Source organism: Oncorhynchus mykiss, chromosome 15, assembly GCF_013265735.2.
Source record: "Oncorhynchus mykiss isolate Arlee chromosome 15, USDA_OmykA_1.1, whole genome shotgun sequence".
NCBI classification, from domain to species: Eukaryota; Metazoa; Chordata; class Actinopteri; order Salmoniformes; family Salmonidae; genus Oncorhynchus; species Oncorhynchus mykiss.
The window spans coordinates 73434284-73454118 of record NC_048579.1 but is presented as its reverse complement, the minus strand read 5'-3'; the positions used below and the strand labels follow the sequence as shown (position 1 = coordinate 73454118).

The 19835-nt window shown below is 47.8% G+C and overlaps 1 protein-coding gene across 7 annotated transcripts in view; it reads right to left on the bottom strand.

The window, feature by feature from the left end:
• Nucleotides 1-19835, bottom strand: part of LOC110517131 (ELKS/Rab6-interacting/CAST family member 1) — a 278426-nt gene that overhangs the window by 82830 nt on the left and 175761 nt on the right. For 4 of the 7 annotated variants that reach the window (XM_036945331.1, XM_036945335.1, XM_036945333.1 and 1 more), the window contains 2 exons: nucleotides 17585-17778; nucleotides 8117-8128 (listed from right to left, as the gene is read on the bottom strand). In XM_036945331.1, the coding sequence (XP_036801226.1) occupies nucleotides 8117-8128; nucleotides 17585-17778 (206 nt within the window). The remainder of the gene's footprint in view (nucleotides 1-8116; nucleotides 8129-17584; nucleotides 17779-19835) is intronic. The other 3 variants (XM_036945332.1, XM_036945334.1, XM_036945337.1) reach the window with 1 other exon arrangement.

Sequence of the window (19835 nt, the reverse complement as noted above, 5' to 3'; positions counted from 1 at the left end):
GGCTACAGGGGGTTTACTTCTAGAGTCTAGATTTCATAAAACGACTTATCCCTGAATTACCATGAAAACATCAGTGATCTAGTTTTTTTTTTTTAAATATCTGTATCAAATGTTCCTTTGAAAGTGAGATGAAGGATCTAGTTTATTATTTAGCGTTATTGTGGTCAGAAGACGCCTGGGAAAGAACCCCAGTTGTCTGGTAGGAGTCAATGATCTGTGTTTATAATAATAGTAGCAGTTTACTGCCTCTGCCTACATGGCTATTATTACTATTTGATAAGGGGGGAGACGGCACCTTTTAGGACCAGGCAGGCAGAGTGCAGATCGACTCCCAGAGGACCCCTATAGGACCGGTTCTAAAGCCCAATGGGTCTATTTGAAGGCTCCTGCAAAATTGCCTGATTCAAAAGGAGTCATTGTCAGTGACCAAACAATATGAGACCCTAAAATGAGAGGAGCAGAGGAAATAATTATAGGGACGGTTCGAAATGAAGATGCCATCTGTATAGAGAAATACATACACAACCATCGAGAGAGGAGAGGAGAGGAGAGGAGAGGAGAGGAGAGCAGAGGAGAGGAGAGGAGAGGAGAGGAGGGGGATAGAGAGGAGAGGAGAGGAGGTAGGAGGGGGATAGAGAGGAGAGGAGGTAGGAGGGGGATAGAGAGGAGAGGAGAGGAGAGGAGAGGAGAGGAGGTAGGAGGGGGATAGAGAGGATAGGGGAGGAGAGGACAGGAGAGGAGAGGAGACGAGAGGAGAGGAGAGGAGAGGACGGGAAAGGAGAGGAGAGGAGAGGAGAGGAGAGGAGAGGAGAGGAGAGGAGAGGAGAGGAGAGGAGAGGAGAGGAGAGGAGGGGGATAGAGAGGAGAGGAGAGGAGGTAGGAGGGGGATAGAGAGGAGAGGGGAGGAGAGGACAGGAGAGGAGAGGAGAGGAGACGAGAGGAGAGGAGAGGAGAGGACGGGAAAGGAGAGGAGACGAGACGAGAGGACGGGAGAGGAGAGGAGAGGAGGAGCAGAGGGGAGAGGAGGAGCAGAGGGGAGAGGATCTGCGTTGAAAGGAGGGAAAGGGAGAGTAGGGGCGAGGAGAGGAGGGGAGAGGAGGAGCAGAGGGGAGAGGAGAGGAGTTGAGGGGATGATGGCTACAGTGTAGGTCTTTCATATATGTTGGTCTCAGAGTATCTAAATGTCTGATTTCCCCCCTTTAAACGTGGGCTAAAGCTCTGACAGGGCTGGTTCTGACTGTGTTCCTCTCCTCCATCATTAGCATGTTCCTCTCCTCCATCATTAACATGTTCCTCTCCTCCATCATTAACATGTTCCTCTCCTCCATCATTAGCATGTTCCTCTCCTCCATAATTAACATGTTCCTCTCCTCCATCATTAACATGTTCCTCCATCATTAACATGTTCCTCTCCTCCATCATTAACATGTTCCTCTCCTCCATCATTAACATGTTCCTCTCCTCCATCATTAACATGTTCCTCTCCTCCATCATTAACATGTTCCTCTCCTCCATCATTAACATGTTCCTCTCCTCTAGATAAAACCATTTAGAGGTTCAACACAAGGCAGTCCTCTGTGTGTGTGTGTGTGTGTGTGTGTGTGTGTGTGTGTGTGTGTGTGTGTGTCCTAATCTACCCTGCAGGATTACACTTCAGCCCTTCAAACCCTCATTCCACAGATTCCTCTCTTCTGTGTTCTCTGTATGTCCTCTCCTTCATCATTAACATGTTCCTCTCCTCCATCATTAGCATGTTCCTCTCCTCCATCATTAACATGTTCCTCTCCTCCATCATTAGCATGTTCCTCTCCTCCATAATTAACATGTTCCTCTCCTCCATCATTAACATGTTCCTCTCCATCATTAACATGTTCCTCTCCTCCATCATTAACATGTTCCTCTCCTCCATCATTAACATGTTCCTCTCCATCATCATTAACATGTTCCTCTCCTCCATCATTAGCATGTTCCTCTCCTCCATCATTAACATGTTCCTCTCCTCCATCATTAACATGTTCCTCTCCTCCATCATTAACATGTTCCTCCATCATTAACATGTTCCTCTCCTCCATCATTAACATGTTCCTCTCCTCCATCATTAACATGTTCCTCTCCTCCATCATTAACATGTTCCTCTCCTCCATCATTAACATGTTCCTCTCCTCCATCATTAACATGTTCCTCTCCTCCATCATTAGCATGTTCCTCTCCTCCATCATTAACATGTTCCTCTCCTCCATCATTAGCATGTTCCTCTCCTCCATCATTAACATGTTCCTCTCCTCCATCATTAACATGTTCCTCCATCATTAACATGTTCCTCTCCTCCATCATTAACATGTTCCTCTCCTCCATCATTAACATGTTCCTCTCCTCCATCATTAACATGTTCCTCTCCTCCATCATTAACATGTTCCTCTCCTCCATCATTAACATGTTCCTCTCCTCCATCATTAGCATGTTCCTCTCCTCCATCATTAACATGTTCCTCTCCTCCATCATTAACATGTTCCTCTCCTCCATCATTAACATGTTCCTCTCCTCCATCATTAACATGTTCCTCTCCTCCATCATTAACATGTTCCTCTCCTCTAGATAAAACCATTTAGAGGTTCAACACAAGGCAGTCCTCTGTGTGTGTGTGTGTGTGTGTGTGTGTGTGTGTGTGTGTGTGTGTGTGTGTGTGTGTGTGTGTGTGTGTGTGTGTGTGTGTGTGTGTGTGTGTGTGTGTGTGTGTGTGTGTGTGTGTGTTTGTTTGCAGAGCAACAAGGCAGAGACGTTTAAAACACAGAAAAACAGTTTGTGATCAGCAGAGACAGAGGATTAGATGCAGTAGTACTGTGGGCCACACACAACCAACACAACCAACGCACGCACGCACACACACACACACACACACACACACACACACACACACACACACACACACACACACACACACACACACACACAGCTTTATGTCAGTTTCTTTGGGAGCAGGGATTACTTTGGGAGCAGGGATTACTTTGGGAGCAGGGATTACTTTGGGAGCAGGGATTAGTTTGGGAGCAGGGATTACTTTGGGAGCAGGGATTACTTTGGGAGCAGGGATTACTTTGGGAGCAGGGATTACTTTGGGAGCAGGGATTACTTTGGGAGCAGGGATTACTTTGGGAGCAGGGATTACTTTGGGAGCAGGGATTACTTTGGGAGCAGGGATTACTTTGGGAGCAGGGATTACTTTGGGAGCAGGGATTACTTTGATTCTCAAACTTCATGAAGCTTTAATGTTTTCAAACTTTGAATTACCATTATTTACATGATCTTCAAATTCAGAAAAATAATTAAGAAGTGGATATTAATGTTGCGTCTAAAAGTAATTTTCATTCCTCCTGACATTAATATTTGATAGGAAATTATTTTGGCTACAGGGGGTTTACTTCTAGAGACTAGATTTCATAAAACGACTTATCCCTGAATTACCATGAAAACATCAGTGATTTATTTTTTATTATTTTTATATCTGTATCAAATGTTCCTTTGAAAGTGAGATGAAGGATCTAGTTTGTTATTTAACTTTATTGTGGTCAGAAGACGCCTGGGAAAGAACCCCAGTTGTCTGGTAGGAGTCAATGATCTGTGTTTATAATAATAGTAGCAGTTTACTGCCTCTGCCTACATGGCTATTATTACTATTTGATAAGGGGGGAGACGGCACCTTTTAGGACCAGGCAGGCAGAGTGCAGATCGACTCCCAGAGGACCCCTATAGGACCGGTTCTAAAGCCCAATGGGTCTATTTGAAGGCTCCTGCAAAATTGCCTGATTCAAAAGGAGTCATTGTCAGTGACCAAACAATATGAGACCCTAAAATGAGAGGAGCAGAGGAAATAATTATAGGGACGGTTCGAAATGAAGATGCCATCTGTATAGAGAAATACATACACAACCATCGAGAGAGGAGAGGAGAGGAGAGGAGAGGAGAGGAGAGGAGAGCAGAGGAGAGGAGAGGAGAGGAGAGGAGGGGGATAGAGAGGAGAGGAGAGGAGGTAGGAGGGGGATAGAGAGGAGAGGAGGTAGGAGGGGGATAGAGAGGAGAGGAGAGGAGAGGAGAGGAGAGGAGGTAGGAGGGGGATAGAGAGGATAGGGGAGGAGAGGACAGGAGAGGAGAGGAGACGAGAGGAGAGGAGAGGAGAGGACGGGAAAGGAGAGGAGACGAGACGAGAGGACGGGAGAGGAGAGGAGAGGAGGAGCAGAGGGGAGAGGATCTGCGTTGAAAGGAGGGAAAGGGAGAGTAGGGGCGAGGAGAGGAGGGGAGAGGAGGAGCAGAGGGGAGAGGAGAGGAGTTGAGGGGATGATGGCTACAGTGTAGGTCTTTCATATCTGTTGGTCTCAGAGTATCTAAATGTCTGATTTCCCCCCTTTAAACGTGGGCTAAAGCTCTGACAGGGCTGGTTCTGACTGTGTACCCCCCCCCCCCCCCCCCCCCCCCCACACACACACACACACAGACACAGACACACACAGACACACCACATCCCACGCTCCAAGCCCAAAATTGGATAAACAGCACAAAGTCAACTAAGGACATTGACTGTTTGGCTCTCATAAAAGCATGACCTGCACCATCAAAGACAAACCTCATTCTAAAATACCACTCTATTCCCTATATAGTGCACTACCCTACGGGCCCTGGTCAACAGTAGTGCACTACATTGGGCATAGGGTTTCATTTGGGACGCAGCAGTAAGACCAGCATTACAGCTAAAGCCACAGGCACACGCTTCCCCCAGAATGTCAGTCAGAAGATTGTTGATGGTTGTTTTCCTTTCCCCCCTCTCTACGACCCGGGGTCTTTACATTGGCTAGCAGGACGCTGACACTGGCCTCATTGGCTGGGCCTGGCGTTGGCGTTTAGCTAGCGTTGCCAGGGAGCGGTCGGTGTCGTAAAGATGAACGCTCGAGTGCCGGGGCCGAGGTGAAAGAACCGACGCGGTCCAATTGCTACTCTAATCCTTATGTAGTGCACTCCTTTTGACCATGGCCCACAGTGTTCTAGTTAAACGTAGTGCACTATGAAGGGAAGAGGCTGCTATTTGGGACGCCTCCATTGATTTCCTTTCCCGCCTCGACCACGCGGGAGTGTTCTATTCTCACACAGCTGAGGCAGACTAAAGCCTGATTGGACAACACGGCAGAACTCGTACGATCCGACCCGTGGCGTTGTGGTTAGCGGTTAGCATTGGCACGGATGCTACAGAAAGCTCTGGAAGGGGGAGGCTAAACAGAGGAACCCAGCCATGGTGTGTTGTTAGCTGGGTGTTCTCAGGCCCAGGGAAGGGTGAACCAGGGTGGAGATGGGATAGGTTACAGGGATCGATGCACTACATTGCCAGAGAGCTGGGGCCGGAGCTTGGACCATGGCCCGCTAACGAGTGGACAGGGTCTGCTGTTTCTCAGAGGCAGTGGCTGTAACAGTAACATCTATGTTATGACAGAGGTGGAGCGAAGAGGTGGGTTGTGGGAAGGCAACACACCCCCTACCCTGGCTGGCTAATCTGGTACCACATGGCGGTGTAGCCTCAGACCAACCAGACCAGGCCGACATGTTCTGCCCCAGCCAAGGCTAACGGAAAAAGACCCGACCGACGATTGCACCACATCCAGAGACAGGGACGTGCTCAGCAGATCCAGGCTGCCTACAGTGAGCCTTAGCTGGGGCTGGAAACAGACACAGACCTCCCCGGATCACTGTGGAACCACAAAGACATGAGCTGTCTCTCAAATGGCACTATATTACCTTTATAGGGCCCCATGGGCCTTGGTCAAAAGTAGTGCACTACATAGGGAATAGAATGCCATTTCAGATGCAGACATGGCCTTCCCCTCCCCAGCACTGACAGACTGATGGAGCATGTCACAAAGGCAACAATAATAATATGACCTCAATCCAGCTGAGGTAATAATATAATAACCAGCTGAGGTAATAATATAATAACCAGCTGAGATAATAATATAATAACCAGCTGAGGTAAGAATATAATATCCAGCTGAGGTAATAATATAATAACCAGCTGAGGTAATAATATAATAACCAGCTGAGATAATAATATAATAACCAGCTGAGGTAATAATATAATAACCAGCTGAGGTAATAATATAATAACCAGCTGAGGTAATAATATAATAACCAGCTGAGATAATAATATAATAACCGGCTGAGGTAATAATATAATAACCAGCTGAGGTAATACTATAATAACTAGCTGAGATAATACTATAATAACCAGCTGAGGTAATAATATAATAACCAGCTGAGGTAATAATATAATAACCAGCTGAGGTAATAATATAATAACCAGCTGAGGTAATAATATAATAACCAGCTGAGGTAATAATATAATAACCAGCTGAGATAATAATATAATAACCAGCTGAGGTAATAATATAATAACCAGCTGAGGTAATAATATAATAACCAGCTGAGGTAATAATATAATAACCAGCTGAGATAATAATATAATAACCAGCTGAGGTAATAATATAATAACCAGCTGAGGTAATACTATAATAACTAGCTGAGATAATACTATAATAACCAGCTGAGGTAATAATATAATAACCAGCTGAGGTAATAATATAATAACCAGCTGAGGTAATAATATAATAACCAGCTGAGGTAATACTATAATAACCAGCTACGGTAATAATAAAATAACCAGCTGAGGTAATAATCTCATAGCCAGCTAAGATAATAAGATAACAATAATAATAACCAGCTGAGATAACAATAATAATAACCAGCTGAGGTAATAATATAATAACCAGCTGAGGTAATACTATAATAACCAGCTACGGTAATAATATAATAACCATCTGAGGTAATAATATAATAACCAGCTGAGGTAATACTATAATAACCAGCTACGGTAATAATATAATAACCAGCTGAGGTAATAATATAATAACCAGCTGAGGTAATAATATAATAACCAGCTGAGGTAGCTGAGGTAATAATATAATAACCAGCTGAGGTAATACTATAATAACCAGCTGAGGTAGCTGAGGTAATAATATAATAACCACCTGAGGTAATAATATAATAACCACCTGAGGTAATAATATAATAACCAGCTGAGGTAATAATATAATAACCAGCTGAGGTAATAATATAATAACCAGCTGAGGTAATAATATAATAACCAGCTGAGGTAGCTGAGGTAATAATATAATAACCAGCTGAGGTAATACTATAATAACCAGCTGAGGTAGCTGAGGTAATAATATAATAACCACCTGAGGTAATAATATAATAACCACCTGAGGTAATAATATAATAACCAGCTGAGGTAATAATATAATAACCAGCTGAGGTAATAATATAATAACCACCTGAGGTAATAATATAATAACCAGCTGAGGTAATAATATAATAACCAGCTGAGGTAATAATATAATAACCAGCTGAGATAATAATATAATAACCAGCTGAGGTAATAATATAATAACCAGCTGAGGTAATAATATAATAACCAGCTGAGATAATAATATAATAACCAGCTGAGGTAATAATATAATAACCAGCTGAGGTAATAATATAATAACCAGCTGACGTAATAATATAATAACCAGCTGAGATAATAATATAATAACCAGCTGAGGTAATAATATAATAACCAGCTGAGATAGTGAAGAAGAGGGATAGATCTCTTCCTGTTGGTCTTCAGGTTTTCCCCTGGTTATCATTATAAAACGGTGACATGTACGGTTGATTATCTCTACGATGATGTTGTTGAGGATTTTTTAAATATATTTTTTATTTCACCTTTTATTTAACCAGTTCGGCTAGTTGAGAACAAGTTCTCATTTACAACTGCTACCTGGCCAAGATAAAGCACAGCAGTTCGACACAAACAACAACACAGAGTCACACATGGAATAAACAAACATACAGTCAATAATACAGTAGAAAGGCTATATACAGTGTGTGCAAATAAGGTAAGATAAGGGAGGTAAAGGCAATAAATAGGCCGTAGTGGAGATCCTCTGTATCCCACCAGAACCATCCAGCCCATTTTCACAACAACAGCAGGTCAGAGGAGAAATGGAAGGAAAGGGGACAGATAAGCAATACTGACCTTGAAGCAAAACTGTAGAGAAGAGAGCAGCGTTCCAGGGCACATATAGAAGAGAAGGAGAGAACATGAGAGAGAGAGAAGGAGGGAGGCGAGGAGAGAACATGAGAGGGAGAGAAGGAGGGAGGCGAGGAGAGAACATGAGAGAGAGAGAAGGAGGGAGGCGAGAACATGAGAGAGAGAAGGAGGGAGGCGAGGAGAGAACATGAGAGAGAGAGAAGGAGGGAGGCGAGGAGAGAACATGAGAGAGAGAGAAGGAGGGAGGCGAGGAGAGAACATGAGAGAGAGAAGGAGGGAGGCGAGGAGAGAAAACACACACAGAGAGCTTGGTTAGTAGGCAGGAACTAACATTCTAAAAGAGGTTCTACTTGGAGTTCTACTGTGACGTGCTACAGACGGGACATCAGCATTTAGAGCACAAAGACTAGATAGAAAGAGAGAAGAAGAGAGAGAGAGGAAGTGAAAAAGGATGAGACAGACAGACAGACAGACAGACAGACAGACAGACAGACAGACAGACAGACAGACAGACAGACAGACAGACAGACAGACCGGAAGATAGACAGACAGACAGACAGACAGACAGCCAGCCAGACAGACAGACAGACAGACAGACAGACAGACAGACAGACAGACAGACAGACAGACAGCATTGAACAGCAGACCGACACTTAGTTTCACCTGACGGGGGCAGCAGTGAGGTTCCACATGGATTGATTTCACCTGTCTGGTTAGAATCTATGTTGCCTCGGGGTTCTCCTCTGAGCCATGTGAGCCAGAGACAGATGTGAGCAGCTTTTTAAAAATAACCCACAATTCCTCCTGTTTCTGTTACAAACACTAGACTTCATACTCTAGCTTTGAACGGACACCACGCATCACATTTAGTCTCCTTCTCCATTTCCCTCCCTCCCTCCCTCTCTCTCTCTCTCTTTCTCCCTCCCTCTCCCTCTCTCCCTCCCTCTCCCTCCCTCTATCCCTCCCTCCCTCCCTCTCCCTCTCTCCCTCCCTCTCTCCCTCCCTCCCTCCCCCTCCCTCTCTCACTCCCTCTCTCGCTCCCTCGCCCTCTCCCTCCCTCCCTCCCTCCCTCCCTCCCTCTACCTCCCTCCCTCCCTCTCCCTCCCTCCCTCCCTCCCTCCCTCCCTCCCTCTCCCTCCCTCCCCCCCTCCCTCCCTCCCTCAGTGTGTCTCTGTCTCTGTCTCGGTCAATGGCTGTCAGATGTCCTTCTGGACCTGATGTAGAGACAGGGATTCAGTGTGTCTCTGTCTCTGTCAATGGCTATCAGATGTCCTTCTTGACCTGATGTAGAGACAGGGATTCAGTGTGTCCCTGTCTCTGTCAATGGCTGTCAGATGTCCTTCTGGACCTGATGTAGAGACAGGGATTCAGTGTGTCTCTGTCTCTGTCAATGGCTTTCAGATGTCCTTCTGGACCTGATGTAGAGAGGTGGGAGAACATGGTGATGGCTTCATTCTGGCCCAAACTGACAGGTGTCTAGAAATATACAACATATGGAATAGAACTGGAATAGAACAGACTTGCTGGTGAAGGAGGTAACAGACAGGCTGGTGAAGGAGGTAACAGACAGGCTGGTGAAGGAGGTAACAGACAGGCTGGTGAAGGAGATAACAGATAGGCTGGTGAAGGAGGTAACAGACAGGCTGGTGAAGGAGGTAACAGACAGGATGGTGAAGGAGGTAACAGACAGGATGGTGAAGGAGGTAACAGACAGGCTGGTGAAGGAGGTAACAGACAGGTTGGTGAAGGAGATAACAGACAGGCTGGTGAAGGAGGTAACAGACAGGCTGGTGAAGGAGGTAACAGACAGGCTGGTGAAGGAGGTAACAGACAGGCTGGTGAAGGAGGTAACAGACAGGCTGGTGAAGGAGATAACAGACAGGCTGGTGAAGGAGGTAACAGACAGGCTGGTGAAGGAGATAACAGACAGGCTGGTGAAGGAGGTAACAGACAGGCTGGTGAAGGAGGTAACAGACAGGCTGGTGAAGGAGGTAACAGACAGGCTGGTGAAGGAGGTAACAGACAGGCTGGTGAAGGAGGTAACAGACAGGCTGGTGAAGGAGGTAACAGACAGGCTGGTGAAGGAGATAACAGACAGGCTGGTGAAGGAGGTAACAGACAGGCTGGTGAAGGAGGTAACAGACAGGCTGGTGAAGGAGGTAACAGACAGGCTGGTGAAGGAGGTAACAGACAGGCTGGTGAAGGAGATAACAGACAGGCTGGTGAAGGAGATAACAGACAGGCTGGTGAAGGAGGTAACAGACAGGCTGGTGAAGGAGGTAACAGACAGGTTGGTGAAGGAGGTAACAGACAGGCTGGTGAAGGAGGTAACAGACAGGCTGGTGAAGGAGGTAACAGACAGGCTGGTGAAGGAGGTAACATACAGGTTGGTGAAGGAGGTAACAGACAGGCTGGTGAAGGAGGTAACAGACAGGCTGGTGAAGGAGGTAACAGACAGGCTGGTGAAGGAGATAACAGACAGGCTGGTGAAGGAGGTAACAGACAGGCTGGTGAAAGAGGTAACAGACAGGCTGGTGAAGGAGATAACAGACAGGCTGGTGAAGGAGGTAACAGACAGGCTGGTGAAGGAGGTAACAGACAGGCTGGTGAAGGAGGTAACAGACAGGCTGGTGAAGGAGGTAACAGACAGGCTGGTGAAAGAGGTAACAGACAGGCTGGTGAAGGAGGTAACAGACAGGCTGGTGAAGGAGGTAACAGACAGGCTGGTGAAGGAGGTAACAGACAGGCTGGTGAAGGAAGTAACAGACAGGCTGGTGAAGGAGATAACAGACAGGCTGGTGAAGGAGGTAACAGACAGGCTGGTGAAGGAGGTAACAGACAGGCTGGTGAAGGAGGTAACAGACAGGCTGGTGAAGGAGGTAACAGACAGGCTGGTGAAGGAGGTAACAGACAGGCTGGTGAAGGAGGTAACAGAGAGGCTGGTGAAGGAGGTAACAGACAGGCTGGTGAAGGAGGTAACAGACAGGCTGGTGAAGGAGGTAACAGACAGGCTGGTGAAGGAGGTAACAGACAGGCTGGTGAAGGAGGTAACAGACAGGCTGGTGAAGGAGGTAACAGACAGGCTGGTGAAGGAGGTAACAGACAGGCTGGTGAAGGAGATAACAGACAGGCTGGTGAAGGAGGTAACAGACAGGCTGGTGAAAGAGGTAACAGACAGGCTGGTGAAGGAGATAACAGACAGGCTGGTGAAGGAGGTAACAGACAGGCTGGTGAAGGAGGTAACAGACAGGCTGGTGAAGGAGGTAACAGACAGGCTGGTGAAGGAGGTAACAGACAGGCTGGTGAAAGAGGTAACAGACAGGCTGGTGAAGGAGGTAACAGACAGGCTGGTGAAGGAGGTAACAGACAGGCTGGTGAAGGAGGTAACAGACAGGCTGGTGAAGGAAGTAACAGACAGGCTGGTGAAGGAGATAACAGACAGGCTGGTGAAGGAGGTAACAGACAGGCTGGTGAAGGAGGTAACAGACAGGCTGGTGAAGGAGGTAACAGACAGGCTGGTGAAGGAGGTAACAGACAGGCTGGTGAAGGAGGTAACAGACAGGCTGGTGAAGGAGGTAACAGAGAGGCTGGTGAAGGAGGTAACAGACAGGCTGGTGAAGGAGGTAACAGACAGGCTGGTGAAGGAGGTAACAGACAGGCTGGTGAAGGAGGTAACAGAAAGGCTGGTGAAGGAGATAACAGACAGGCTGGTGAAGGAGGTAACAGACAGGCTGGTGAAGGAGGTAACAGACAGGCTGGTGAAGGAGGTAACAGACAGGCTGGTGAAAGAGGTAACAGACAGGCTGGTGAAGGAGGTAACAGACAGGCTGGTGAAGGAGGTAACAGACAGGCTGGTGAACGAGGTAACAGACAGGCCGGTGAAGGAGGTAACAGACAGGCTGGTGAAGGAGGTAACAGACAGGCTGGTGAAGGAGGTAACAGACAGGCTGGTGAAGGAGGTAACAGACAGGCTGGTGAAGGAGATAACAGACAGGCTGGTGAAGGAGATAACAGACAGGCTGGTGAAGGAGGTAACAGACAGGCTGGTGAAGGAGATAACAGACAGGCTGGTGAAGGAGGTAACAGACAGGCCGGTGAAGGAGGTAACAGACAGGCTGGTGAAGGAGATAACAGACAGGCTGGTGAAGGAGATAACAGACAGGCTGGTGAAGGAGGTAACAGACAGGCTGGTGAAGGAGGTAACAGACAGGCTGGTGAAGGAGGTAACAGACAGGCTGGTGAAGGAGGTAACAGAGAGGCTGGTGAAGGAGGTAACAGACAGGCTGGTGAAGGAGGTAACAGACAGGCTGGTGAAGGAGGTAACAGACAGGCTGGTGAAGGAGGTAACAGACAGGCTGGTGAAGGAGGTAACAGACAGGCTGGTGAAGGAGGTAACAGACAGGCTGGTGAAGGAGGTAACAGACAGGCTGGTGAAGGAGATAACAGACAGTTTTTCCTCCACCAAGTCACTTCTCTTTCTCCTCTCCTGTTCCACACTCTCTAACTTCTCTCTTCCTCGACCAGTTTCCCTCTCTTCTCTTAGTATAGCAGTCACGTACCCGACCTCTGCCCCTCTCTGTGCTCTCCTGCCCTGCTCTGGCCAGAAGCCACCACTGTTGGTTGGCAGGGAGCAGAATGTGTGTGTGTGAATGCTTGCGTGATGTTGTGACTGTGCCAAGCAGCCGTCAGTTGTGAGCATGGTTCTGACAGAGACATACTGCAGGGGGCCTGGCTGACGTGCCCACTGGTTTCTGCCCGGGGTCAAAGGGGTGAGAGAGCGCCCTCACCCCCCACTATCCTCTCCAGTGGAAGCTTCCGGAAAACATGCAGGCACACACACACACACACAGCTGAGAGAGAGACAGAGAGAGAGAAAGAGAGCGAGAGAGAGAGTGGATGCCTCCTAATGTTTTTAATGAGAGAGGGAGAGCAGCACAGCCAGAGACCCACTCATGCTGTTCAATAGCCTCCCCCCCCCCCCCCCCCCCCTCACACACCCCCTCCTCCCCCTAACACACCTGGAACCACATCCTACATGTTCCGCTGACTCTTGGCACAGAACAGAGCAGGTGCAGCTAAACACAACTTGTCATGTGATTTAGCTGTTCATTGTAGAGAGGGAGGCAGGGTGTCTGTCTGTCTGGTGTGAAAGCAGGACCCAGTAAGGCTACAGAGATCTGGGGTCAGTCATGCATCTCAGGTGACACCTTTGTCCCTATATAGTGCTATGGATTCTGATTGAAAGTAGTGCACTACGTAGGATTCTGGTTGAAAGTAGTGCACTATGTAGGATTCTGGTTGAAAGTAGTGCACTATGTATGGTTCTGGTTGAAAGTAGTGCACTACGTAGGATTCTGGTTGAAAGTAGTGCACTACGTAGGGTTCTGGTTGAAAGTAGTGCACTACGTAGGATTCTTGTTGAAAGTAGTGCACTATGTAGGATTCTGGTTGAAAGTAGTGCACTATGTAGGATTCTGATTGAAAGTAGTGCACTATGTAGGGTTCTGGTTGAAAGTAGTGCACTACGTAGGATTCTGGTTGAAAGTAGTGCACTACGTAGGGTTCTGGTTGAAAGTAGTGCACTATGTAGGATTCTGGTTGAAAGTAGTGCACTATGTAGGATTCTGATTGAAAGTAGTGCACTACGTAGGATTCTGGTTGAAAGTAGTGCACTATGTAGGATTCTGATTGAAAGTAGTGCACTATGTAGGATTCTGGTTGAAAGTAGTGCACTACGTAGGATTCTGGTTGAAAGTAGAGCACTACGTAGGATTCTGGTTGAAAGTAGTGCACTAGGTAGGATTCTGGTTGAAAGTAGTGCACTAGGTAGGGAATAGGGAGCCATTTGGGAGGCAGACAAAGTGCCTGCATTAATGGCCCAGAGGAAAAGCTCGGCTCGTTCAGATTTAGTTCCAGACGTCAGTTCACACCCCCTAATGACACACACAACACACACACACACGCACACACACACACACACACACACACACACACAGACACAGACACAGACACAGACACAGACACAGACACAGACACAGACACAGACACAGACACGCACACGCACGCTAACACACACACACACACACGCACACACGCACACACACACACACACACACACACACACACACACACACACACACACACACACACACACAGCATCAAGGCTGTTTTGAAGTGCTGCATTATTCATTATTTGATGTATTTATACAGAGACAGAGATGGAAGAAATCCTAAAGTAATTAATTATCACCAATTAGTCCACGTGGACTAAAACACACTCAGACAGCTGTATATACAGACACACAGACACAGACACACACACACACACACACACACACACACACACACACACACACACACACACACACACACACACACACACACACACACACACAGTTATAGAGACAGACACACACAGACACAGAGAGACACACACAGAGATACACACGCACACACACACACACACAGAGATACACACGCACACACGCACACACGCACACACACACACACACACACACACACACACACACACACACACAGTTATAGAGACAGACACACACAGACACAGAGACACACACAGAGATACACACAGAGATACACACACACAGACAGTTATAGAGACAGATGCACACACACACACAGAGAGAGACACACACAGACACATACTCAAAGACATACACACTCAGACAGTTGTATATACAGACACAAACTCAGACTAGGAAATTAAACAGACATGCAGACAGACAGGCACAACAATTGTGCCCTTGCCAGTCAGCCTCTCCTGCATGCTAAATGGGGTGGAGGCTGTGTTGAATAGTCAGCCTCTCCTGCATGCTAAGTGGGGTGGAGGCTGTGTTGAATAGTCAGCCTCTCCTGCATGCTAAGTGGGGTGGAGGCTGTGTTGAATAGTCAGTCTCTCCTGCATGCTAAGTGGGGTGGAGGCTGTGTTGAATAGTCAGTCTCTCCTGCATGCTAAGTGGGGTGGAGGCTGTGTTGAATAGTCAGTCTCTCCTGCATGCTAAGTGGGGTGGAGGCTGTGTTGAATAGTCAGTCTCTCCTGCATGCTAAGTGGGGTGGAGGCTGTGTTGAATAGTCAGTCTCTCCTGCATGCTAAGTGGGGTGGAGGCTGTGTTGAATAGTCAGTCTCTCCTGCATGCTAAGTGGGGTGGAGGCTGTGTTGAATAGTCAGTCTCTCCTGCATGCTAAGTGGGGTGGAGGCTGTGTTGAATAGTCAGTCTCTCCTGCATGCTAAGTGGGGTGGAGGCTGTGTTGAATAGTCAGTCTCTCCTGCATGCTAAGTGGGTGGAGGCTGTGTTGAATAGTCAGTCTCTCCTGCATGCTAAGTGGGGTGGAGGCTGTGTTGAATAGTCAGTCTCTCCTGCATGCTAAGTGGGGTGGAGGCTGTGTGAGAGCTGTGTTGAATAAAGAGGTGCTGATACACATTGATCAGAGTACCAGGAGTTCCACCCACATCTACACTCCACAGACAACATGATCCCTACAGGCCACCGTACACAACAGCCTCCATTACCATAAGCTGTAACTCACTATACCACCAGGGGAAAAGCATCATCAAGGCACTAAAACAATGGAGCCGAGTAGGAGGTGTAGTGAACGTGTGAGGGGTTGGCTAATCTGGCTTCAGGGGCCAAGAGTAAACCCTTAGAGTAAACCCTTAGAGTAAACCCTTAGAGTAAACCCTTAGAGTAAACCCTTAGGAGTAAACCCTTAGAGTAAACCCTTAGAGTAAACCCTTAGCGTAAACCCTTAGAGTAAACCCTTAGAGTAAACCCTTAGGAGTAAACCCTTAGAGTAAACCCTTAGAGTAAACCCTTAGAGTAAACCCTTAGAGTAAACCCTTAGAGTAAACCCTTAGGAGTAAACCCTTAGAGTAAACCCTTAGAGTAAACCCTTAGGAGTAAACCCTTAGAGTAAACCCTTAGAGTAAACCCTTAGAGTAAACCCTTAGGAGTAAACCCTTAGAGTAAACCCTTAGAGTAAACCCTTAGGAGTAAACCCTTAGAGTAAACCCTTAGAGTAAACCCTTAGAGTAAACCCTTAGAGTAAACCCTTAGGAGTAAACCCTTAGGAGTAAACCCTTAGAGTAAACCCTTAGAGTAAACCCTTAGAGTAAACCCTTAGGTGAATTACTGTGCATGGTGCTAGAATGAAGCAATGAGGCACGAGGAGCTGTGCTATATGGCCAATACACCACGGCTAATGGCTGTTCTTAGTCACGACACAACGCGGAGTGCCTGGAAACAGCCCTTAGCCGTGGTATATTGGCCATGTACCACAAACCCCCGAGGTGCCTTATTGATATTATAAACTGGTTACCAACGTAATTAGAGCAGTAAAAATAAAAATGTTGTCATACCCGTAGTATACGGTCTGATATTCCATGGCTGTCAGCCAATCAGCATTCAGGGCTCGAACCACCCAGTTTATAATGGAGTATAGGGGAGTGTTTAGGTGATTTATAATGGAGTATAGGGGAGTGTTTAGGTGATTTATAATGGAGTATATGGGGGTGTTTAGGTGATTTATAATGGAGTATAGGGGAGTGTTTAGGTGATTTATAACGCTGGAGTGATTGTGACCATGACAGTCCGAAACTAGCCCTCCCATTGGCTGAGAGCCAGAGGTCACAGAGGTCGACACCTGCTGAGGCTCATGGGAACGCCACAGGTGGGAGCGAGAGGGGGCCAGCAGGGCCGGCCGTCTGAGAGCCAGGCGGATACAGACATAATGGTACACAGACACGTACACGTAAATGTACACACACACACACACACACACACACACACACACACACACACACACACAAAGAGCACTATAGCATGAGGACACACGTCTACAGTACTGCCAGTAGTTAAAACAGACAGGGGTGAAGGACTGAGATGGAGGAACCGTAAGAGTTTACAAAGAACACAATAGATGAACATACATACTGGAACACAGGGAGACAGACAGACAGACAGACAGACAGACAGACAGACAGACAGGCAGGCAGGCAGACAGAAAGCCAGATAGATAGATAGATAGATAGATAGATAGATAGATAGATAGACAGACAGACAGACAGACAGACAGACAGACAGACAGACAGACAGACAGACAGACAGACAGACAGACAGACAGACAGACAGACAGACAGACAGACAGACAGACAGACAGACAGACAGACAGACAGACAGACAGGCAAACAGAAAGCCAGATAGATAGATAGACAGACAGGCAAACAGAAAGCAAGATAGATAGATAGACAGACAGACAGAGACAGAAAGCCAGATAGATAGATAGATAGATAGATAGATAGATAGACAGACAGACAGACAGAAAGCCAGATAAATATAGACAGACAGACAGACAGACAGACAGACAGACAGACAGACAGACAGACAGACAGACAGACAGGGGTTATATATTATTGTAGAGAACACACACTCTTACTTCTCCAGTTCATTGATTTTCTTGTCCTTGTCGTTTTTCTCATTCTCCATCTCTCTGAGGATCTCCAGCAATCGGTCCACCTCCACCTGGGCCTTCCCAGAATCCTCTCTGTGCCGAGTCACTTCCTGTTCCAGAGTAACGATGCGTTCTGACAGCTCCGTGTTGGCCTGGGCCTCCAGCATGGCATTCTGGGCCTGGACAGAGGGCAGGGGTCAGAGGTCAGTGGTTAGAGGTCACAATAAGAGTGCATGGTCACTGGTAGTGCGACATCACGCGAGTTTGGATTTTGCCCTGAGGCCTGAGCCCTATACAGCTGTTCTCAAGTCTGTCCTGCCTCCCTCTGGCCCTGAGGCCTAAGCCCTATACAGCTGTTCTCAGACCTGTCCTACCTCCCTCCTCTGTGTTAGTTGGAAGCAGCTCTAAGGCCTCCAACACTGACCTGAGGACAGGGAGGGCCATGCCTCCAACACTGGCCTGAGGACAGGGAGAGCCACGCCTCCAACACTGACCTGAGGACAGGGAGTGCCACGCCTCCAACACTGACCTGAGGACAGGGAGGGCCACGCCTCCAACACTGACCTGAGGACAGGGAGAGCCACGCCTCCAACACTGACCTGAGGACAGGGAGAGCCACGCCTCCAACACTGACCTGAGGACAGGGAGGGCCACGCTTCCAACACTGACCTGAGGACAGGAGGGCCACGCCTACAACACTGACCTGAGGACAGGGAGGGCCACGCCTCCAACTTTATGTATGTTTCTCTTTCTTCTCCTAATTTCAGTTCCATGCAAGCCATGCCCACAGGCCACGCCCACAGGCCACGCCCAAACCCAACAGATACAAACCGTGCTAAGGTGGGGTTGAACGGAGACACACACACAGCTCACGACAGCCAGGCACCTGCTCTAATCATGGGAGAGGTGATGAGGGAATAGAGGGGGTATAGAGGGGTTAATCGAGGGGGTATAGAGGGGGAATAGAGGGGGTATAGAGGGGGTATATAGGGGGAATATAGGGGGAATAGAGGGGGTATAGAGGGGGTATAGAGGGGGAATAGAGGGGGAATAGAGGGGGTATAGGGGGAATAGAGGGGGAATAGAGGGGGTATAGAGGGGGAATTAGAGGGGGAATAGAGGGGGTATAGAGGGGGAATTAGAGGGGGAATAGAGGGGGTATAGAGGGGGAATTAGAGGGGGAATACAGGGGGAATAGAGGGGGTGAGGGGTGAGAACAAGGGGTACACACGTAAGACCCAGCTGAGCTGGCTACCCTCCCCCTCCCCTGCCTTCCCAGAGGTTAGCTGTCTGTGACGTCAAGGCCCAGTAGGAGAGGAAGAGGCTGGGTGTATGGGGCTGGTTAGGGGGCTGTCTAAGGTGCAGAGAAGAGGCTGGGTGGTTAGGGGGCTGTCTAGGGGACAGAGAAGAAGCTGGCTAAGCTGACTTGGGCTGGTTAATGTCCCATGTCTTGGGCCCTCAGGGTTAGCTGTCTGTGGTGTCCAGTCCCAGACCAAGAGGCTGGCTAGGGGACAGGGCCGTGTCATGGAGGACTTAGTGACAGTCCCAGCACTGTTGAGTGTGTTCCACATGCTGCCACAACCTCAGCTAACCCTGTGACATCAGACCAGGGCTGGGACACGCACTGAAGAGAAAAGGACTGGGGAAAATGACTACGGTCTCTAATGTGTGTGTGTGTCTGTGTGTGTCTGTGTGTGTGTGTGTGTGTGTGTGTGTGTGTGTGTGTGTGTGTGTGTGTGTGTGTGTGTGTGTGTGTGTGTGTGTGTGTGTGTGTATGTGTGTGTGTGTGTGTGTGTGTGTGTGTGTGTGTGTGTGTGTGTGTGTGTGTGTCTGTATGTACTCCACATAAATCTGCCTGTCTAAGCATCTAAGCGTGTCTCCACATACTCCATCCCATTTATTCAAGTCCCATTAATGTCTACTGGCCCTGAGCAGGGAACTAAGTTTAGACACTACAGGCTTTAGTTTAAACTGAACTGGTCAGTCTAATGTGAAATCATTAAGTCAATTTCCCCTCACAGTGAACGGAGTCAGTCTGGAGGACAGGGTGAATCAGTCCACAGTAATGTCTAGAATAAAAGTGGTAGTACTGCTATGACTACTGCAGACAAGGGCATGGAGGGGTGAGAGAAGAGAGAGAGAGAGAGAGACAGCCTCTTAGATATGGAGGGGTGAGAGAAGAGAGAGAGAGAGACAGCCTCTTAGATATGGAGGGGTGAGAGAAGAGAGAGAGAGA